We start from the raw sequence: 24,249 nt of genomic DNA on the forward strand, positions 1-24,249 counted from the left end.
GACCATAAGAGCTTACACTCTACAGGAGAGAGAGGACCCCACTGACCATAAGAGCTTACACTCTACAGGAGAGAGAGAGGACCCCACTGACCATAAGAGCTTACACTCTACAGGAGGGAGAGGACCCCACTGACCATAAGAGCTTACACTCTACAGAAGAGAGAGGACCCCACTGACCATAAGAGCTTACACTCTACAGGAGAGAGAGGACCCCACTGACCATAAGAGCTTACACTCTACAGGAGAGAGAGAGGACCCCACTGACCATAAGAGCTTACACTCTACAGAAGAGAGAGAGGACCCCACTGACCATAAGAGCTTACACTCTACAGGAGAGAGAGGACCCTACTGACCATAAGAGCTTACACTCTACAGGAGAGAGAGGACCCCACTGACCATAAGAGCTTACACTCTACATGAGAGAGAGGACCCCACTGACCATAAGAGCTTACACTCTACAGGAGAGAGAGGACCCCACTGACTATAAGAACTTATACTCTACAGGAGAGAGAGGACCCCACTAACCATAAGAGCTTACACTCTACAGGAGAGAGAGGACCCCACTGACCATAAGAGCTTACACTCTACAGGAGAGAGAGGACCCCACTGACCATAAGAGCTTACACTCTACAGGAGAGAGAGAGGACCCCACTGACCATAAGAGCTTACACTCTACAGGAGAGAGAGGACCCCAATGACCGTAAGAGCTTACACTCTACAGGAGAGAGAGGACCCCAATGACCATAAGAGCTTACATTCTACAGGAAAGAGAGGGCACCATTAACTATAAGAGCTTACACTCTACATGAGAGCGTGAGAGGGCACCATTAACTATAAGAGCTTACCCAGTAACTCTGGAGATGGAAAATGACTCATACAAACTGGCTTCACTGGGAACTGGCAATCTGTGATGGCCCAAATACTGACCAACACTGTACAAGGTATGATAATCTGCTAGATGTCATAGCTGAAGGACATTATGTGGAGGCACTCTTGGCTACGCAAAATGACAATGGCCTACATTCTAATGTCTCACCAAGGTGGTGAAATATTTATTTTCAAATCGAATCTCACAAGATTTTACTTTAAATATGGAGACCACGATCAGTGCTCTCTCCATTTTTGATTCTTCCACTGTCGGAAAATCTTGGAAGTGGTTTCCCCTGCCTCTCTTAGCTGCAGTCCATCACTGTTGACTCCATAACAAAACGAGAGTTGTGCCTCAGGCAGCACAACTATATCAGGTGAGCAAGTTTCCTTATAAAACTCATCTTTTACAACTTGACCTAAACTTACTGCGCTTAGATTTCAGAAAATTCAACTTAAACTCGATTCTCTGTGGATGGATCTGCTCATCTTTACTACTGGACTGTATTTAGGTATATCACTGTCACTTACGTGTTTTGCTTTATTTTTTCCATACACATGAATTTTTTATTTTCCTATAAGTAAGTAATGAACCATTGGATGATTCATACAATTCACAGGTGATGTCCATCCGATGTGATGATGTGAATATACCTCACTTACGGTATGTAGAATTTTAGAATTTGACTTTCTTAATCCTTTGCTTCTGTTGTAATTTATTTTGTACATTAGCAGTTTGAGGACTTACCCTCCGCACACCGGCACACATCATTCTGACAGATCTTGCCCAATAACTTGCTGTTCTTATCCACATGGTAGAATTTAGTGCAGCGATTTTCTACAAAGGTGAGAAAAGTAAAATATAAATTAATATATATATATATATATATATATATATATATATATATATATACTGTATACTCGCATATCAGCGACTGTCCGTTTGTCTTCTTTAACCTCATGTTCTTTCTTTAACTGACAGTGACTTTTTCTTTTCTGAAATTGCGCTTCTTATGTCTCTTTTCTGTAATTGGTGACCTGAACTTCCTATTACTTCTCAGTTTCTGGCACTGCATTAACTCCAGAGCAGCACTCCGTCTGTTTTGTTCTTAGACAGTATTTGATTCCAGTCATTCTTTCTCTCCATACACCCAATCGCTCGCATGCTCTTGTCCCTTGCACCTTAAAACATTACCAAAAACTGCCCTTTTCTTACCATAAGAACAAAATCTCCTTCATTGGATTCATTTGCATCCTGATTATTGTAATGTACGTCTAACCAGTCTTCCCCTTTGTAAACTCTTCCCTCTCCAATCTGAGTCAGATCTCTGTCCAGCCGTTACACCGATTCCTCCTCTTGTGCTTTTGCTAATATGGCTGCCCATCCGCTATAGAATACGCTTTAGACTTATCACTCTCAACGACAAAGCTCTTCACACTTCTGCCCCACCCAACAACTCCACCGTTATCTGTCTACCTTCTTAACTGTGCTCTTTATTCTGCTAAAGATCTAAAGCCAACGTTTTTCATAGTCCTAAACCTCCTATTTCCATCTTCAAGACTTTTCTTGTGCTGCACCAGCTCTCTGGAATGCACTACCCAAACCACTTAGGTTAATTAAAAATTTCTACAGTTTTAAAGGTAACCGTACAATGGACACATTCTGCTCCAACCGCAGGCGACCTGTATCATACACAGGCTATATGTTTTCAGTCATCTGTATTTTAGAGGAAAACATACTGTAAAAACCAACGGGTGACTACTAGTCGAAAAGGCTGGTCTCCTGTGGCTCTCACCACCTGCTGCCGTTGACTGACTCTCCCTATGAATGTACAGTATGTAGAGAGGGATTTGTCACTCGTGGGAGGTGGAGAAGAGAAGCTGCTAGGGATTCGTCTTTCAGACCTGTCTTCCATGTGGCTTGGTCATTTTAAACCGTGTTTTTCATGGAAACGTTGTAAATTCAACCACGCATGGCCGAAGCTGATACAGGCTGTCCGCGGTTCCCTTTAGGCAATCCCTAAAATCTCTAATTTCAGAAACGCTGATTATATTGAAACCTCAAAACATTGGCCAGTAAGTGACACATCGCTGAAATCAGGCTGTCTTCCCCTTCACCATAGCGCTCTCAGATTACTTATCAAAACCCTGCTGACAGATTCCCTTTAAAACCAGGTCTTCTTTTTCAACAACTTCCCACACACACTCCATGCACTTCATAACACCTCATATTAGAGTAGCAAGTCGTTTCGAGGTTGGCAGCCATTTTGCCGAGAACCAGGAAAGGAGGTGAAATAATTATACTCAATTAGCCATTCACCTGCTGTCCAGTTCTATCCGACCTCTGTTATGTCCTCTTTGGGAATCTTCACTCTGCACTGGGGTTTTCGTGGCCGAGTCAGCTTCTGACGGTACAATGTGAGTTGTGATGTAGGAGGCCGCTCAGCATCAGAATCCTTGGCAAAGAGTGAAAATACCCAAGAGGATGTTGTGTGCTGAAGCAAAGAGGCTGAACCTAGCCAAGGGCCAGAGAAGAGGCTCCAGAAGTAGCCGAACAGGTTAGCCCAAAGGTGAGTAGTAATTTTCTTTTTTAACACCCTGTGTTAATTATTCTCTGGGGTCTGTACACACTTGGAGACAGTATAGACCACTTTTTATGTCTTTTTGTAATTCCCATTTTGCCACAGATCGTAAACTCTTACAAGCAGGACTCTCGATCCTCGTACATATTGTTGAATATTATTTTCTCTGTAATGTACCCTCTGAATTGTAAAATGCTGAACTACAATAATAGGGATATTGGTTTTATTAGATCAAAGTCTTCTTTGTCACCTACCGGGGGTATAATAGTCGTAGACAGTGACAGATGCCGGTTGAATGAGGCCAACTTTAAAGATCTGTTTAGCAGTGAACTTGATGCATTCCTCTCGTTTATGTGAAATCTGTCCAAAAAAGGAGAAGAAAAGTCAGTAGATCATTGAGCAACGATTCATATTTTCTAGGATCATCACTTCTGATCACAAACATCACTGACTTGACCAAGGAGTTTCAATATCTCATTATCTCCTGAAGATCTAGAAAGTATATTCTGCAAGAAACGTAAAACTGTCCACAGACAATTCTCATCATGTACAACGACAAAGCAAGGTGTGTTGGAATACCGGCCCACTTTCAACATTTGAAGGCCCATAAAAAATAAACCCCAGCACCAGTTGATTGCCTCTACTGCTCTACATTCGGGACTATCATTGTTTAATGTTTCCTTCTCATTCATGATGGTTGTTAGTCCTTTGACGAGCTAGTCCAACCCTAAATGTTCATATTTTTTTATATTGTACAAGTACGTGAACCTTTGTGCATTTTCAAGTGTTTTGCATTTGTGATATTGGAATTTTATCAGTTGTGAAGATCATCCACCTAATAAGATCTCATGGTGAAGTAATCCCCAATACATGGTCCCATCCCATCGCTAAACTTCCTCAAATATTGAGAATTTCATCTATATTTTGAAGAATGTGTAAAAATATTTAACGTCAATTTCCAAGATTTCTTTACGTGGTCCAACAAGAATGTGGATTCCTGATTATCGGATTGTGGAAACAAGTCATCGATCAGCTGCTTGATATGAAAAACTCTTGTTCATTGGCTGATTGGACCATTTATGCCCACATGAAAATGACCATTGACTACATGCATGCTGTATGGGTTCATTCCTTTAAATGAGCGCCAATTTAGGTAATCAGTGCTCGTTTATGGGCAGAAATATGTCCATCTAAATGAACCCTCACACACTTATGTATCAGTTAACCTTAATCCTGAGAGTAGTGGTAAGACTATGACTCTTCGTACCTTGTCCAGGTAGATGATGAGTGTTCCTTTATCAGTGGATTCCTTGTTAATCTCAAACTTGGAGATATATTTGTCCACTCCCTTCGACAACTGTTCAAAAGAAGAATATAAAATTAGATTTCAATCGTAAGGACACTTTATAGATATTTAGAAATATGTCATCTAATAATCTCACTTTATTAAGACTTTCAACATCAGGAGCGAATCCAGTCATCATGGAAACATCGAAGATAGACATGGTAGCATCACTGTCTTTAAGATGTCTGAGGAAAAATTACAATATTAGATTCATATCAGGTGAGTACAACATCTAGATGAATTGCAGATATCTCATGTGACGTTAGTGCTTGGTTTATAATCTAAACAACACGTGATTATAGACAGTAGATATTAGATGCTACCATTGACTACGGTTTTGGTCTACAATGGACTTTTTTGCTGATGCAATTGATGCAAACGAGGTTTAATAAGAAGAAGCCCGGGAATATTCTTTAAATTGTTGTCCTCCAATGGACATTTATCACGTATCCACATCTGAGGTAATACATTTTGTGACCTCTAGGGGCCTACAATCACTGGAATGGGCAGTCTGAGCCTCTTTTTTTCTAACTACCCAACTCTAATAAGGAGTGTTACCATGACCCTTACTCCAGCTTAGAAGTTTCTACGATTCAGCCACAAATTTCATGTAAAAGGTACTCCTTGTAGCCTCTCAACTTAAGTTGGCCATACACATTAGGCTTATTTAGACCAAACTCTTGCATGGTAGCACCGGCCAAATGGTGTTCGGGAGTGATGTTGATCGGGCATTTCCAATTTTGGACTTCTAATTGATTTCTCATGAGATAAGCTGAAGTTGTCAGCTTTCTCATAGGGAACACAGGAGCACTTGGCCTAACGAGCACTACTGTGTAGTGAAGAGTCTGCAGAGATGGCTGTCAGCTGAACAATCTTTCAGCCGACCGTCATCTAATGTGTATTGCCAACTTTAGTCACATCCCACATTAGATTCTTAATTTGTCTCGTTTTTTCCTTACTCTATCAAGAGGCATTTGAATGTAATAGAGGGTTAACATGTGTTGCGCTCCTTCTTTTATGGGGTTTACAAAAAACAAGGGTTGTACTTGGCTGTCTCTGTCAGTCTCATAGTCTTTGAATAGAGTGACAATACACATGCTCAGTCCATTCAACTATCTCCTCACTTTTTCTTTGATGAAGAAGTGAAGAAGAACAAGGGGCTTTGAACCATTATTCTAGTGATCAAAGAGCTCTCCAGGGCACAGGGCACAGTCTCTGATTGGTCGAGGCTCGACCAATCAGCGACAGGCACAGTCTGCCGCGAATTCTGGAATCATCATTGTCCTCCACTGCGGTCAAGTGCCGCCGTTGTGTTGTCTAAGGGTGTAATTGTCTGTCTGTCTCGGATATCAGCCAATCAGCGATATTAGTGCGGGATTTAAACACCACTGACAGCGCAACATACATACATACATACATATTCTAGATTACCCGATGCGTTTGAATCGGGCCAACATCTAGTTTAGTATAATCATTTTACATTTTTTTTTACTGCTTCATTATATGATTTCATTTATACATAAAACATTTTATTTGTGTGTAAAAGGAAATTTTGGAAAACAATTGTAGTGAATGTGCCAATATTATTGTTTTAAGAGGACCTTTCAATGGGTCAAAAGTGGTCAGTTTTTGCTCTTATTTTATTCCTGCCGAACTCCTGAGTACAAGCATCACCAGTTTACGAACTAGATGAATTCTGTAGCTTTTATTGTTACCTAATACTCACCTGACCGATTCACCTGCCCGGTTGGCTGACACTCACCATCAGGTCCTTTTCTTTTCACCTTCACATGTCGCATCTCCATCCTCTTCACTATAGACAAGGATTTCTTGGTACATCCAGGCCTTGGAGGTTACAGCGCATCATAAGGTCACAATGTCAACAACAGGACCTTATGATGCAGTGGCATCTCTGGAGACTGGACATGGCTGGAAGTCTTAGAGATTTGGAGTGTGATGATGGAAAGAAGAGGAGGGCAATGGCCGGAGAGGCAAGTATTAATTTGTTTATTGAATACTTGCCACTTCAGCCGCCCCCTGCTGTTCGCTGCCTGGTCCTCTTCTTTCTGTCGTTGGATGTACTGCATCTTCGGCTTCTTCACTATAGGTCAGGATGGAACTCACTGTACGTTATAAGAATATCACGACATGACCTTATGATGTGCAGTGAACTCTAGCCTGGGTCGGCCGGCAGTCCTGCCCTACAGTGAAAAGGCTGGAGACTGGGTGCATTATGGTGAAAAGAAGAGGATCAGATGGCAGCAAAGAGTCAATGGTGTGGTGAGTATTACATTTCTTTTTGAGCATTCGTATTTAGGAGGCATCCATAAGCCAAAGTTTCTTTAGTCGGGGACAGCCGGTATTAAGTGATTTTCTTGTTTTTTCAAATCTGACATATGATTTCAAAGATATGGCCCTTTTCAGTTAGTGCTAATTTTTTTATATAGTTTTACCAAAGGGGCATTGCTCACAGGATTCTCTGGGGAAGTTTCGTAATGGCTACTTTACATAATTACCTTGTAAGCAAAGCCCCCTTTTTAAGGACCACAAAAATTAGCACTAAATAAAAAGGCTCATATTTCTATAACTCTATGGCGGATTTAGAAAAAAAAAAAACAACAACAACGAAAACCGGTATAGTCGGGGGAGCAGTGGGAATAAAAAGAAAGAGCAATAACTGTCCACTTTTGACCGGGTAACAGGTCCTGTTAAAATATTCCTTAATTTTTCTTTCTTGATCATGTAATAATGCTAATATAACTTTCTATTAGTCCCAGTGAATCAATTAAAAATTAGTACATTTTTTTTTTACAGGAAATATTTGCTTACTTTGCACACATCTCGATGGATACTTTTGTCAAAGAGTTTTCTTCGCCCTTATTGTCTAAATTAAAAAAAAAAATGCATTACTCGTATTCAACACTGTTCCCTATATTACAACCTATCCTATACCCCAACACATATCCTTCATAGCACTGCTGTCCTAATCTGACAGAGGGCCAAAGGGCTCAATATAGTCAGGCATATTCAGAGTCTAGCAAGAACAAAATAACTGAAAAATAAACCCAATGCTCTTCCTCTAAGGTCAAGAAGGCTCGCAGTTTGGATAAATAATAATAATAATAATAATTTTTATTTATATAGCGCCAACATATTCCGCAGCGCTTTACAAATTATAGAGGGGACTTGTACATACAATAGACACTACAGCATAACAGAAATACAGTTCAAAACAGATACCAAGAGGAGTGAGGGCCCTGCTCGTAAGCTTACAAACTATGAGGAAAAGGGGAGACACGAGAGGTGGATGGTAACAATTGCTATAGTTATTCGGACCAGCCATAGTGTAAGGCTTGGGTGTTCATGTAAAGCTGCATGAACCAGTTAATTAATTTTTTTTTTTTTTTTTTTTTTTTTTTTAATATAGGCCACACAGGGATCGTTAGGTTAATGCATTGAGGCGGTAGGCCAGTCTGAACAAATGAGTTTTTAGGGCACGCTTAAAACTGTGGGGATTGGGGATTAATCGTATTAATCGGATAAAGGAAGCACTTATGTTTGAATTACTTACCATTCGCTATTTCCTTTACTGTAACTGTAAGGTCAAAGTTTTGGCACTCCTTTTCTTTCTCTGTCACAAGAGCGTGATAAACCGACATCACCTAGAAAGTCAACGAATCAAATTGACCACACCACAACCATTGGGTATGGGGAGTAAGGGAGCTTAGATCTGAACCACCTAACCAAATATTGAGACCTGCTTTTTGTAACGTGCACTTTCTTTATATACTTAATTGATTTGCTTTCCTGTGTGTAACTAAGGCCTCCAAATCATATATTTTGAATTGTGGTATGGAGTCGTCTACATTCAGTATCTGCTCAGTTTCTTCTCAAACATTGGGATGTTCTTTTTTAACTATTGCTGAAGGCCATAATTTAATGTGACACAACCATTTCCACCAGGCCTCTTCTTTGCAGCCTAATTACCATCTGACTGCACTGCAATGCCTCTAACACCTTAAAGAGAACCTGCCAACAGCATTTTACTAAGTACAGTACAAGCAGGTCCAAATCGGTGCTGTCATACTGATTAAAATGATACCTCAGGTGAACAAATCTGGTTTGTAGATTTTCTTTAACCATTGTTTGAAGTTTGCTTGTATTCATATCTTCGAGCTTCGAGGCGGGCATGTGGGCGGGACTATTGGTGGGGTCTTCAGTTTTGTTCTGTCCCCTCAACTATGTGTAGGTGTATTTTCTTCTAATTTATTTAAAATTTTGCGTGCTTGAGCAGACTGAGCCCTTAGAAGTCTTCAGGAAAATGGCGTCGTTGGTTGCACATGCGTAGATTGCTCAGTGCCACAGGTGCTATTTTACAGAAGCCTGCCATTAGGAAAATGGTGCTGGTGGCTGCGCATGTGTAGATTTGTCAGAACCTCCATTTTACTGAAGTTCACCACTAGTCTCAGCTGTGGGCAGCACTTGTGCAGATTGATCTAATGGTGGGCTTCAAAAAAATGGTGCCAGTGGCACTGAACAATCCACACATGCGCAGCCGCCACAGACATTTTTCTGAAGACTTCATAGAACTCAATTGTAAAAGCACTGCCTCTCGCTCAGAGTGTACCAGCGCAACATTTTAAGTAAATTAGAAGAAAATACATCCAGACACAGTGGAGGGGACGAAATAAAGCTGATGACCCTACCATGCAGGCCCATCCACAGGCCTACCCACAGGCCCGCCCACAGGTCCACCCACAGGTCCGCCCCGAAGCACGAAGATAAGACCACAAGAAAACGTCATACAAGGATTAAAGAAAGTCTACAAAATGGATTCCGTCAACTGAGGTATCATTTTAATCAGTATGACAGAGTCAATATGGACCTGTCTGTACTTTACTAAGTAAAATGCTGCTGACAGGCTCTCTTTAAGGGATTATTTATAACCTTTTGCTTTTGCCACATTTTATTCCACACGTTTTTCATGGCCAAAAAAAGCCATCTGCAGCACGACTTTAGAACGCTATTAACCAGCAGATTAACCCCAAATGTGCAGGTCAATAGCATTTTTTTTTTAACATGACAGGTTCCCTTTAAAGTCCCACACTTGCCTCAGAGGAGGCACCTCTGTTGAGTTAAAGGGAACCTGACAGGTCCGTATGCCATGCAACCCACCAGCATTTGCATTTTCCTTGATAAATACCCTGCCTAACAAGCTGTTTATCTTGAAGGACACATGAACAGGTACAGTATAAAAATTAGCTCTTTTTACAGTCCATTTTTAATATGCAAATTAACCTTTTGACTAGTTGATGGGATGTTTGTTTCCTCAGACTATTGGTCTCACTCCACTTGGCATGTTCTCAAGCCCCTGTGGGTCAGATAACATGAATTGAAGGAGCCTGGGCCATCGCCGGCCCTGTGCAAATCTTACGCCTGCCTGAGGCTTTCCTAGATGTCGCTGCCCTTCTGAAGCCAGGTGTACGCTTCCCAGCTTCAGAGGCGCACTGCACATGTCCAGAAGAGAAGAAGATGGCTGACATCCACGAAGGAGCCGAGGATCAAGCCTCCTCTTTGTTTTGTGGATAAGTCCTAAAGCTATTCAGAAGGGTAAGGAGTGTACCTAAAGGGACTGACACATCTTTTTAAATGGGAACGATTGCAAAAAAACAAACTTTGGCATTTATCTTTTATTATAAATCCACTTCGTGCCAAGGCAGTCTATGCACACTGTGTAATCTGCTATACGTCACCCATAGCGCATTGTTTACTTTCAAACGAGCGCCACTTGGTAAATGTTTAGTGTTCGGCGGTCATATTGTGCCGCCGGTCTGTCTGTCTAAACAGACTCCTTAGTTTTAGTAATTATGCTCGCTGACTGCACGTATGAACTTACCGTCAGTGTACCTTGTCCTTTGCCCTTGGCTTTCACAACAAACTCTTTATTCAGTTTGGTCTGTAAAGTGGAGTCACATAAATACATTTATTTTATTCTGCACAGAAAAAAAATGTTCTTAGTATTTAATTTCTTGAAGTTTATCATTTGCAATTTATCCCTTTTATATTACATGTCTTGAGATATTTGCTGATGTTTTTGGCACAAAATACTTAGCAATGGCGCACAGAGTTTATGAATATGGTGCAAAATTAACAATGCACTTTTTTCACATTTAACCAGTTTTTTTTATGACTTTTTAGCAACAAAACTTTCATATTCTTTAAAATAAAAGTCGCCAAATTGAAAACTCCTCTAGAAATCTTACTCCATGGAGGGACTGGAATGAGATGTGCCCAAAAAAATGTCACTTTTGGAAAAAGGTCATATTTCAGGAATCTGTTTAAAACTTCAGGATAAGGAAAACGCTCGAAGAAAAATAAAAAAAAGGGGGTGACTTAAAAAGTATAAGACATACAGAGAATAAGGCAAAGATACTAAAGAGGAGAAATTTACTTCCGAAAATTGGAGAAATAGCATTGATGAATCGAGGGCATGTGTGTCTCGACTTACTAATCCAAGACAGGTCACTATCCTGCCCATCTTCAGATGGCTGCTAGAAGAATAGACATTTGGAAGGGATCTGGTGGGGAAAAGTCGAATAGTCTAGTCCTTCAAGACACATAGGAGCTGATTCATCAAAGCTGTTACATGTTGCCGAGTTGCAAAATAAACATGTGACTTTTGGTGTCTTCACGCCACTTTGAATCAGCTCTGTCAAAATGGTCAACGTGGTGCAGGATCCAGGGTGAGATGGGTTGCCCACACATCTTATTCATGAAAAGTTAAAAAAAAGAATAATCCAAAAATGTTACTCCAATAAGTGACTGGAGTAGCATTTCTGACATAAGCACGGAGGTGCATGCCTCTTAATGAATTACGTGTTTCTTCTACTCCATCAAGACTGCTGTCCTCTTTGCCAGTCTTGATGAATCAGCCCCAATGTTCCCGACACTCAGTTCTCAGTGTTTCAGAGTAAATCATTCCCATCTGCAATCGCTCAGCCATCTTTTGATTCATTCTGCCCTCGATTCGGGCATCATTCCTCTAATGATAGGCTCCCTTTAAATGTAACAATGCCTTTTTTACTTGCCCCAATCCAACTGTTAATGAGAAATAGAAGTCATTTAGCCAAGAGGGGATATATAACATGACCAAATGAAGACTTTTGTTAACCCTAAAAGAATCATGGAAACGAAGAACAAGCCAAATTAGAGCAACTAGATCAAAAAATGTAGATTTCCAAATTTAGGCAAGATTGGGATAAATTTGGCCAAACCCCCTGTCCATAGTTGGATACCTTAACTCAGGACAGGAAGCCATGTTCTTAAATGAAAAGACACTAGATCTACAGGGATCAAGATGATATTATGACCTCATGTCATCAGAGTGACACTCAACACCAAACTCTCTGCATTCACTTTTAGAACGGTTTGATGTAGAAACCATCCTTATCCACAACAACTCTCACAATTTTATTGTACCTCACCATTATATTTCTTTCTTTTCTTTCATACAAGTGGAGTATCCTCAACATCGTGAACACCACAATGCTCACCTCAGAAGAACGTGAAAGCATAGCATTGTCCATGTTGATACGATAATTCAATGGAGCAGAACGTCCTGGCAGATTGATGGATACATCAAGGTCTAACTCGTTTAGAGCTGGGATGTCTATCTGATATTGCGCCAAAGCTTGGAACATCATGATGGTGGCCTACAGAACACAAAAACATCAGGAAACAATAAATATCATGAATAATGAGCAAAGAAATTGAAGAAAAGAGAGCTACGGACTAAAGGCAAAGCCTACATGACCGGGTTTGGAGAGAAAAAAATTAGAAGAGCTCAAGCTTGGCGGATCAGACCACATTTGGAGGTGACAGCAGATATAAAGGTGGGGCTTGACAAGGCTGAGGTGCCGTTTAGTGATTTGTGACATATTAGAATGGAGTAGTATAGGAGCAGATGGTTTATTTTCATGTTTCATAGCAGCTTTTGGAGGAAGGGGGTCTTCAGAGTTAATTTAGAAATATTGATATTGGAAGTTTGCGAGAGAGGGGTCCAAAATATGGTTTTGGACATCAACGATCTTTGGTCCAGGGGGAATGGCGTCCCGCTGGCCAGAAGTTGGTGAAGCAAGAACACACATGCACACGAACAGGTGCCTTCGAGATGGAGTTAATCAGCTGAATGTAACAAATAAAGTTTCTCAACCTACAGAAATATGTAGACTTTGAAGATCACTGCCATTAACCATTGTCCAGTTCAATTTGGTAGTTTGGGAGGGAACTTGAGGTTACTAGGTCTATGTATTATTAAATGTGTTTGATGTCATGATCAAATGAATCCATTCCATTGTCACGTCATTGTCAAATGGGAGTGGGTTGAATGGTGAAGAATCGACAATACCCTTTTCCTGAATTATTGACACGACTTACTTGAGTAGATCCATAAACTGCTCCGTAATATCTTTGCTCCGTTATCCAGCGCACAATTCGTCCAGTTGCATCATATTCCTTCAACCGCAAGAGAGCCAGAAGAGCGTAAGATGTGGCCTCGATAGTGATAAAACGGGATCCTGCCTCCCAATGAGTTTTGTCTTGTGAAGACAAAAAAAAGTCACATAAAAAAAACTTAAAAATGTAATCATCTTTTTCTGAGTTCCTCTCAACCGATTTATGATTACAATGTTCAGTTCATCTTTAATGTCATCATAAATCAACTAAAAGGCAAAGACAAAATGATCGTTCTTTACCAGATTATTTACTAAAGCTAATAAAGAATGTTCATCGGAAGAACTATTCCCTATTATCAGTCTATCTAAAAAGGACTGAAATGGGCTGAAAGGACAAAAATAAAACACCTGTTTGCTGGAAGCAATGATTAACACAGCTTAAAAATCATCATAATTGACTGATCGTCATCTCTTTGTAAATCGGAGACGTGGTGCTGATAACATGATGTCCTTAATCCACAGAACGATCATATTAATGATTGTTCTGCTTCGTTAGAATGTTTATTAGAGTGTAAAAACAAGTCAGTAAATGACAACATTTTATCTTGCACGCAGCTCATCATCTGTCAATAAACAGTCAGGATTGTCCAGCTTAAAAGAAACTCCCCATCAAAACAAGCTCACTGATAGATTCTCAGATACCTAATTCTGCAGCCAGCAAAAGACAGTGCAACACAAAGGCAAATGATGTAAAATTTTGAGGGTGTTCATATCTTTTAGGTAAAGGGTCTCAAAGAAGTAGTCCTTGAGAAGCATTCTGCAGCCTGCTGGGACCCCCAAATCCAGGGCTTATTTTCTACTGAATGTGTGTCCTCAGAAGGACATTCAATTAAAATGTATCTCGTCACAGAGACCAGCTCTTTGCACCGCAATACCCACACTAGCCACCAGCCAAACAGAGGCCGGCAGCTGACAAGGGTGCGTTCATCGTGGAAGACATTATTACAGGATGGGAGCCAGAATGGTGGACATTGCTACAAGATGGATAAAAGCATCTGGGACATTACTACAAGATGGATACCAGCATCTGGGACATTGCTACAAGATGGATACCAGCACCTGGGACATTGCTACAAGATGGATACCAGCACCTGGGACATTGCTACAAGATGGATACCAGCACCTGGGACATTGCTACAAGATGGATACCAGCATCTGGGACATTGCTACAAGATGGATACCAGCACCTGGGACATTGCTACAAGATGGATAAAAGCATCTGGGACATTACTACAAGATGGATACCAGCATCTGGGACATTGCTACAAGATGGATACCAGCACCTGGGACATTGCTACAAGATGGATACCAGCACCTGGGACATTGCTACAAGATGGATACCAGCACCTGGGACATTGCTACAAGATGGATACCAGCATCTGGGACATTGCTACAAGATGGATACCAGCACCTGGGACATTGCTACAAGATGGATACCAGCATCTGGGACATTGCTACCTGATGGGGACAAAATGGAAGTAGTATGGAGGAAATGAGGGGGAAATTACTACATGATGGTACCCAGGGAGAGGGACATTGCTACAAAATGAGGACCAGGATGTCGGACATTTCTAGAAGATTTGGAAGAGGATGGGGACATTACTACAAGATGGGGACAAGGATGATGCACATTACTACAATATGGTGACATTATAACAAAATGGGGATCACAATGAGAGACCTTACTGCAAGGTGAAGACAAGAATGAAGGACATTACTACAAGATGGTGACATTATAACAAGACAGGGATCACAATGGAAGACATTACTACAAGGTGAGGACCAGTGTGGGAGACATTACTACAAAATGGTCACAAGGATAAGGGACAACACTAAAAGATTAGGACCAGTATGGGGGACATTACCACATGATGGGGTCAAGATGGAGGACAATAATACAAGATGAGGATCAGGATGGCAGACATTACTACAAGATGAGGACCAGGATGAGGGATATTAGTACAAGATGGATACCAAGATGGGGACATCACTAAGAGAGGGGGACCAGTATGTGGGACATTACTACATTATTGGGTCAGGATGGAGGACATTACTACAAGATGAAGACCTGAATAAAGGATATTACTACAAGATGGATACCAGGAAGTGGGACATCGCTACAAGATGAGGTCCAGGATTGGCACATTACTACACGATGGGCACCAGCATAGGGGACATTATTACAAGATGGGGACTAGGATGGGGAACATTGCTACTAAATGCAGACAAGGATGGGGCGAAATTACTACAACATGAGTACCAGGATGGGGACATTACCACAAAATAGGGACAAGGATTCGGGACACTATCACAAGATGAGGCCCATAATGAGGATGATTATTACAAGATGGCAGCCAGAATTACTACATGTGAATAATTTTATGACACTATTACTGTACAAGGTCAATTGAAGGACAAACAAAAGGGAAAAAAAGTACCATTATAAAAAGTACATATAAAAATAAAGTATGAAAAAAAATGGAAAAATATTTTGCCACTAAAAATGCTGTTTTATCTGCAAACTACAGGAAACAAAAAAAAAAGTACCGTATGTTTGTCATTTCCGCATCAATATCGACCCAAGTTATAGAATTGTACCATAACCCATATGATGAATGCCATTAAAAAAATATTCAAAAAGTTATATTGAAAAAGATTGGTATAGCTGAAAATGTCCTCTTGTCCTGCAAAGAATGCGGCCCATAAAGTTTACATTTTTCTTTGTGCAGCCCATTTTTCCGGCTGAGTTTGAGACCCCTGCTTTAGGTTATCCTCACGCACAGGGAGCCTTGTTATTATCCATGATGGCATGTGCCACAAGTTTTAGCCTAAAACGATTTAATCTTAAATCCCTAAAATCACATTTTATACATTGATTTACTGTATTAATAAAGTAAGGTCGTTATATAGTTTTTGGCAAGTTTTGGTACCTGTGGATGCAGAAAGCAGCATCGCTGGTGAGTCTATTGCCTCGGCCATAACAAGAGCATATGAGGTAATGGCGATGGTGTATGGTTTTTTCTGAACTGGTAACTGACCCAGCAGGAAGCTGGTGGCTTTTTCAATACTGACCTTCAGGCTCTATGATAAATTATTGAAGACAAATTTTACGTGAATACGGTCATTTGTGGTTCCATTAAAGGTTGATGGAGATAGGAAACTCACGTCGACATGTGGCGTACAAGTCTTCTCACTTTGCAACAAAGCAATAAGGACAAAGGCAGTAAGAGAAACATCTTCTGATGACCCTTTAATAGCTCCCTGGAAAAATAATAATAATAAAAAAATTGTAAGTGCAACACCACACTTTAAAGAACACTAAAACCAATCAAGTTAATGTGAAGGAAGTCCTCTGCCGATACATACCACCATCTCTTGATGAATAACTGGGGCATCTTCTTTGAACATTCCATCCGGTTTCTGTTTATCAAGTATCAACCATTTGACTGCTCCACACAAAACATTGCTTTCAATATCCACCAGTGGTTGAGCCATTGCAAAAACTTTGACTACGTATGCAGTTAGCCTAGTCGTAAAGGAAAGGTATTATCCAAATAGTAAAATGTTTACAGCACAAAATTTATCATCCTAAGCCTTATTGAACAGTGATGTCTTCTCATTATCTAGATTCACCAGAAAGTTGCTGCTGCATTTCCTGCTTCTGCTTTTATGCAGGCTTTAATAATATCTCCTGTTTGGCTGTGCTATATGCTAACTGCAAGGCATTATGGGTGAAAACTTGATTCCAACTCACCTAGTAACTCTATGCTCATCCACCTGGGCCTCAGACACCGGCCTCACATCTGGAAAAATATAAAAAAAATTGGAGTCCAGCTCAACAGAACTAGATTTTCCTTTTCAATTAATTTTTAAAAAGAAATTATAGTGCACATATAAGAAAAATTTACATGGTTGACATGACCCAGTCAATGCGTTTCGACTACACTAAGCAGACCTGTTGAGCCGGACTCCAATTTTTTTCTATTTTTTCCATTATGGATGAACCTACTCATGGTCATGTGATCCTACTGTGGCTTAATGTTCAAAAAGGTAGTGGTCATTGTAAGCCATTCACCCAAAGCGAATGGCATTTTTTAAAAATTGTATACAATTAATAAAAATTTGACACTTGTTCCATTTGCATCAAATCAATTCTCTCATTTCGAGTCTTCATCGTGATTTTTTAAGATTAGGAATTAATCTCAGATTTTAAGTGTTGGGTTCTCTTGAAGTTATTCTGGGGGGCATATCGCAAGGTAAGTGGTGAAATGGCCTCCACAGAGCCCTGGTCTCAACATCATCAAATCATGGGATTACATGAACTAATACAATGGTTTGTGCAAGCCGACATACACAGAAGATCTGTGATTAGTTCTCCGAGATGTTTTGAAATTTCTTCCTAAACTGAGTGTAAGTGTATAGGTGCTAAGTCTTCATGTAGTATTGGCTTTAAGAAATTAAAATGTCTAAAAAAAAAATAATATTTTATTGTCTATAGTGCTGAAGATCTGTAAATATCCCACATCAAACAAATGGTGCTCACCATGTGCTGGCTGGCCTCTGTACAAAAGCTGCATAGGATCCATCTGCTTTACGGTAGACTAGTTGCTGTACATAACCTAAACAGAAAGATAAGTCAAAAATTTCCTGCAGCATAATTAGTAGATATTTCGGCTTTTAAATACCAATATGCTACCATAGGTCACAAATCTATTAAAGGGGTGGTCCATTACTCGGCAACCCCTTCGCAATCAATATGTTTTCCCACTTGTAAAATAATACTTATACTCGCCTCCGGTGCCAGTACTGTTCCAGCAAGGTTAACAATGTTTTTCATTGACTGCTTTGACATATATACAACTTTTTGATTGTGTTGTACTGCATTACTTTTGTTGAGATGCAATGACCAAAAAACACAATTCTGTCTTTTAGATTTTTTTCCTTTTACGTTTGTTTTTTTTAAACCGATCAGTTTAAGTAACTTTATATTTTGATAGATCACACATTTACGGACACGGAGATACCAAATATGTATTCTTTTTAAATCTTGAATGTGTGATCATTTCACCAATTATAAAAATCACTATCTCATATGAAGACCATGGTGGTCTTCAGAACCCACAGTAACCAATGGCACCTTGTATTTGCGTCATGAGGGTTATGAGGGAACCACAGGCCTCATGGTTTTAATGCCACTGCCAGAGATTGACAATGGCATTTAACAGGTCAATAGCCTGGCTCCACTCACTGTTGTGAGAGGTAAATAATAGCTATATAGTGTGGTCATTATCTGCTGGGAATAATGCAGGCTCACCTCTTGAGCCTGCTCTGTACACTCACTCATAAAGAGCACCCTACATATACTGTGTCTCTCATTAAGGGGTTAAACGGCCATTTTGTTTGTTTCTGTATTGACTTTCGAAAGCTATTTTTTGTTATTACAATGTCTTAGTATTTTTTGTCCATATAGTATAATATCACAAACCTTGAATAACGAATCTAAGTTCGAAATACCAAAATTAAAAAACATTTCTAGGCAAAATCCAAAAGCGAAGATTGAATTGCCTAGTATGTGTAAAAATTTATTGGCATCTTACTAACTTTGGAATTTAGTGAAAGATTTTTTTTTTACATTGTTAATTTAAGTTTCAAGAGAAACATAGAATTTTTGTTTCGGAATTCGGTAACGACTAGAAAAAAACATTTACAATTTGAATTTCCACTCTTGTATGTAAGACTTTTAATATGATGTCATGAAGAAGAATTTCAATACAAAAAAATAAGATAAAACATGGGCGATATTTCAAATTTATTATCTAGTTCTTCCATTAATTTTTTTCTTTACTTTTTCCATTACTTACCCTGCCTGATGTTCTTGATGGCTTCATTTCTACGGTTCATACCGATTCTCTCCCATTGGTTGGTGGCATCAAGGTAAATGGTTGCTATTACACTGGGAGTCATAGAGATCATGTTTTGTTCTCCACAACCACGCGGAACAACAATCAAAGGGTTGAGATTAGAGCCATCGATGGCATCCTCCACTATTTGAGCGATTGAGTTTCCTGAATTAATGTATGAAAAAGAAAAATTAGACATGACGTAGTAAGAAAATTCTAACCTAAAAATTCTAACTCATGTTAAAGGTAAGGTGTAATATTATCCTGGAAAAAGAAAAAAAATATAGAATTAAAAATATAGATTCGAAGACAATCTATCTTGAGACTTGTCTTCTTTCCACTGCTTCAACTGCATAGACTGATGTAAAACTTATTGTATCGTTATCTCCATTTTTAGCTTTTACTGGTACTGGTTAATCAAGTTATTTTCTAATAATGAAAAAGGTTGAACTCGATGGACCTGTCTTTTTTTCCACCCATGTAACTATGTGAATATATAAGGCCAGAAAGTCAACTTCTAGGTCGCCTAGTTTTCAGTTTAATAAACAGGTTTAAAGTGGAGGCTATAAGATATTCTACTAGACTTTTTCCAAGTACGGCTAAAGACAAAACATAGATCTCAAAGTAATAGAAAACTTCAGAGTAGAGGTGGATGTAATTTTCATATAATGGTTAATGTTGGTTAGAAGCTGGTGGTCCTTGATGTTTGGCCACTAGGATGTTTTCTTGTTGTCTTCAAAAAAGAAGTGGATAAGTAGCCATCGGATAAGTACATGTTTTTGTGTGTGTTTGACCAAACCTTGTCTGTTGTTGGGGCATTGTAGGGGACAAGTGGGTCTCATCCAATGATATTATCTGATAGGGTTCCACAGATCATTGTGGCTTAGATACATTATAGCAGGGCACATGGGAGGAATAGCATGGTCAAGGAGGGTGACGGCATAAAGGTTAATCAAATGCAAATGTTCTCACCTTGTATGGTCACGATCGTGTCAACATCTGTCCTCGGTACAATGTTTACCTCATCCAGTGCAGATACAAGTTCTTCCTGAACACCATCTATTAAAGGAACACAGATCAGACTATAACTAGTAGTGTATACATGACTAGTAAAAAAAAATCATATATTTCATGTTGTAAAATCATTACTAGGGTCATTTAATGTATGTATTATTGGTAGCTTTTAAGAAGAATGAAAATTGACTGTGCAGAGAGCAGTCTGAGATGGTTTAGTGACTCCTGCATTGAGCAGGGGGTTGAACACGATGACCCTGGAGGTCCCTTCCAACTCCGACATCCTATGATTCTATGACTTGGGTCTCACTCAACTCCAGCTTGTAGGTCCATCATCAGACAACTAAATACTAAGAACTATATACTCCTACTCTTAAGATTTTTACCTCTCCTAATACTAAATTAGATGCACATTAGCAGAAAATTGACATTCTTCAGATAGATCTACAATATGAAAATGAAGAGACATGGAAAATAGTTTTTATTAGTAACAATCTACCATTACATGATTAGAGCTCTGGTGGTGACCTATGATTTTTCATGGTAACAGACAAGAAATAAACCTAATGTGTAATCTGATTCAAATCAGTCATGTAATATTCAACTCCTTTTGCCTCCTCGGTCATTTATAACCAGGAACATTGGATTCACCTTTTCCTTTCGTTTGCGGTTCCAGCGTCACTTGTTTTATATTCTTCGTCAAACGAACACCTTCTGGCTGAAAGACAGTATAACATGTATACATAAATTGTGTCCTAATGGATGAGTAATGCAATGAGATATAAAAAATATCTTAACTGTCTAATTACACTGATCTACTAGTAGGATTTGCTCCACTCGATTTTCCACAAGGACAATACGACTTCTTGGTTTTCTTTTTATGTCTCTGACCACTTGGCTCCTCAGAGTTTAGTCCTTGGTGGTTTCCACTTTTCTTTCTATAAACTATGCACTGATTTATCTTCCAGCACCATCTCTTTGGAGTTGACACCTAATTATATTTTATTTCTGGTGACCTCTATTTCACACAACTGCACAGTAGAGTGGTGATAGAACAACATATGATGTCGTACAATCTCAAACCAAGTGTCATGGTTTGGACAGGGTTAATGCCATGCCCTCTCAGGGTTAATTGTTGTTGCCTCCTTTTAGATCTGGGAGGGATATTTACACCCAGGCTGGACTAGGATTCTCTGTCAGTTATACTTTAATGTTGTGTTTGTGCCTGACCCCATGGTTTTTCGTGTGCATACTGTGTTGTTTGTTTGCTCTCTGTTATCAATCTGGTCTGTTTGATTCTCTCGACTTTCTAACCTCTGACTTCCACCTGACTATCCTTCTGCCTCGCTTATCTCCCGGTTATTGACCTCTGCACGTTTGACTACTCTCCGTCGCCGTTCGCCTCCTTTGCACCCCGGCACATGGCTTCGTCCCTGGCCACTTTCCCTCTGTCACATGGTTCAGGTCCTTTTTGCTACCCAGAGAGTTCCCCGCCATTCTGGTCTGGGCTCCCTTACTGGGGCGTGTAATCTCCCAACAGTAGTTTCACCCGGGATCCTTGACACCAAGTTTTTTGAAAACCTAACATTTTTTGTACTTACCTCTTGAACTATTCAAGGTGTAACTATTATAATATGAAAGTGTTGCTGATTGGTGGGGGTCTTGGTCCTTTGACTCCCACTGATCTGCAGTCCATAGCTCTTGCATTAGCTGTAAGAACAGAGCTGTATCCAGACTCAATAGTAAGTCTACAGATCCCTAAATTCAATCTTAAAGGGGTGTCTATGGCCAATATCCTTACTATGGAGCCTCCAGACAATGCTGTGAGTGCATCTCATGCAGGAGCTGTGGATTTCAGAGTGGTATTTTGACTGACTGTTGGGGGTCTCAGGCCCCAGACCCCCATGATCAGCAGCACAGTGAAGTGCCTGTTATATACAAAAACTTTACTATGATGACAGCTACTTTTTAAGCCTGATATTTCCTTTTTGGAGGTACATTGGGCTACATACCCGTTGTTTTGGGTATCTTTTTAGTTACGAGGCTAAAATACGGTAATTTTGATTGAACATAGTTTGGAATGGATGATAATGATTTTTTTTTAGCAAGACCTTTATATGTTTGTAAGATAGATTTCATTGTTATTCGTAACCACCCACCCCTCAAAATAGATTAATTTTACGTGGATTATAATTAGTGAATACATTTAACAATATACAGTATTTACCTTATGTTTTATGCAATGTGTATTCATCAGCTTCATGCTTACTTACCACAACTTTCAGCTTCTTCTTGATACCATCTGCCACAAACTGTCCAAACACTGCAGCCTTCACCTCTACGTCATGAGAACCCAAGCTTAAGGGGACAATAATGAAAGAAACAGCTACAGAAGACTGAGATCTAATTTCTACAGTCTGGCGGAATTTTGCTTTGGCCGTAGAAAGACTGCAAAACTCTGGATTGTGGGTTAGATCCACTCGTACCTAAGATGAAAACATGAAAAGTTAAGAAAATCTGAAAAAGAATACAAGAATGCAAAGATTGTGTATATAGACGTTTTGTAATAGCATACGCTGTGTGTAGAATACTAGGAACATAGAGAACAGTAGATCTGCATCCACGCATGAGTGTTGCTATACTACATTTAATCTAAAGAGAATGTATTACACATTAGAAGTAGACATGAGGGAAACAATATCAGGTTAATTTCATTTGCCTCGAATTTGTAGATTTGCCTGGAATATTACAAACAATTTAGATTCTACTGAATCAATTTTTGTGTGAGTTGTTTTGTGTGAATCAAGCAAAATGGTTCATAAATTGTAGAGGGTTGGGAAAGTAGAGAAAAAAATAAAAATATGACGTCACCATGTGCATTGTCCGAAGCCCAGTGACGAAAGTTGTGAAAATTGTGTGACGAAAGTTGTGAAAATTGCCTCATCGTGACTTTAGAAACTTTGTATGTTCCAGAAGCCCCAAAGTGAAGATGGAGGAAGTGGATGTCAGGTTTTATGGAGAAGGAAAAAAGAGGCTGGAGCTGCCCCGGAATGACAGGTGAGGAATAAAATGAGTATTTTTTTTTTTTATATTTTACCCTATGTTCATTATGTTCTAGGATTTGGAAAGACCCCAAAGTATAATATGGCACTTTGGATTTGCATCTCATAAATGTAATGTGAATAGAATTTTGTGGCCAAATTTAAATGAAAGTTCAAATTTGAATTTCGGGCACCTCTTTTATCACAAGTTAAAAGGAAGTGGAATTTTCTCCATTATCATCTAATAAGTAATGCTGACTAGTAAAAATTAGGCGTTGCTGGTATAGACATGGCATCCGGAGAAGTAATTTCTTACCTTGATCTTGTCCTGGCCATAGTTGTAGAGTATGGCTCGAATTTCTACCTGCTCATTTCTCACTACCGAGTATGGGAGCTTCAGGTCAATAAAGAAGTCCTTCATTACTTGGATTTCATAAGGTTTGGCTATACAGATACCTGAAATGCAGAAAACCTGGTGATACTTGAAGTCTACTGTACATTAGTACAAACTCAATCTTACTCTCAGGAACACTTTATTCTATACTTTGATCAGGACTCACGTATTGATGACCCAGCCCTAGGACTGTGGTATGTTCATAATCAGTATGGTGGTATTATTTTATTACTCTATTTATAATCATTTTGGTTTTGATCTAATCTTAGTCAGATTAGTACATGTATTTCTGGGATGCCACATAAGTTATTTTGCAGCCCATCATGCGCGATATCCTTTTGTGTTGGCCAACTGAGTGAATTCAAGATGTAGGCTTTGGAGACATCTTAAGTCTGGTTGTTAAATATTTTGTGACCTTAAGATTAAATTGATTAAATTCAGGTTTATCCAGTTCTGGATACAATATGTGATGAGTACTATTGGCCATCACTTTCTCATGTATTTGATATTGATATTATGAGCATGAGACATATCAAATTGGTTAGAATTGGGAGTGAGTTTTCCCAACCAAATATATTTTTGTGATCACTGCC

The 24,249-nt window shown here is 39.5% G+C and overlaps 1 protein-coding gene across 1 annotated transcript in view; it reads right to left on the reverse strand.

The window, feature by feature from the left end:
* Positions 1–24,249, reverse strand: part of C3 (complement C3) — a 62,758-nt gene that overhangs the window by 6,984 nt on the left and 31,525 nt on the right. Inside the window, exons 20-37 of the mRNA XM_069767313.1 lie at positions 23,579–23,718; positions 22,495–22,707; positions 20,873–20,939; positions 20,180–20,266; positions 19,169–19,372; positions 17,851–17,926; positions 16,674–16,833; positions 16,473–16,568; positions 16,238–16,388; positions 13,231–13,391; positions 12,348–12,506; positions 10,691–10,750; positions 8,366–8,456; positions 7,624–7,678; positions 4,892–4,979; positions 4,717–4,806; positions 3,704–3,809; positions 1,616–1,705 (exon numbers count right to left, since the gene is read on the reverse strand). Of these exons, the coding sequence (XP_069623414.1) occupies positions 1,616–1,705; positions 3,704–3,809; positions 4,717–4,806; positions 4,892–4,979; positions 7,624–7,678; positions 8,366–8,456; positions 10,691–10,750; positions 12,348–12,506; positions 13,231–13,391; positions 16,238–16,388; positions 16,473–16,568; positions 16,674–16,833; positions 17,851–17,926; positions 19,169–19,372; positions 20,180–20,266; positions 20,873–20,939; positions 22,495–22,707; positions 23,579–23,718 (2,094 nt within the window). The remainder of the gene's footprint in view (positions 1–1,615; positions 1,706–3,703; positions 3,810–4,716; positions 4,807–4,891; positions 4,980–7,623; positions 7,679–8,365; positions 8,457–10,690; positions 10,751–12,347; positions 12,507–13,230; positions 13,392–16,237; positions 16,389–16,472; positions 16,569–16,673; positions 16,834–17,850; positions 17,927–19,168; positions 19,373–20,179; positions 20,267–20,872; positions 20,940–22,494; positions 22,708–23,578; positions 23,719–24,249) is intronic.

Source organism: Ranitomeya imitator, chromosome 4, assembly GCF_032444005.1.
Source record: "Ranitomeya imitator isolate aRanImi1 chromosome 4, aRanImi1.pri, whole genome shotgun sequence".
Lineage (NCBI taxonomy): Eukaryota > Metazoa > Chordata > Amphibia > Anura > Dendrobatidae > Ranitomeya > Ranitomeya imitator.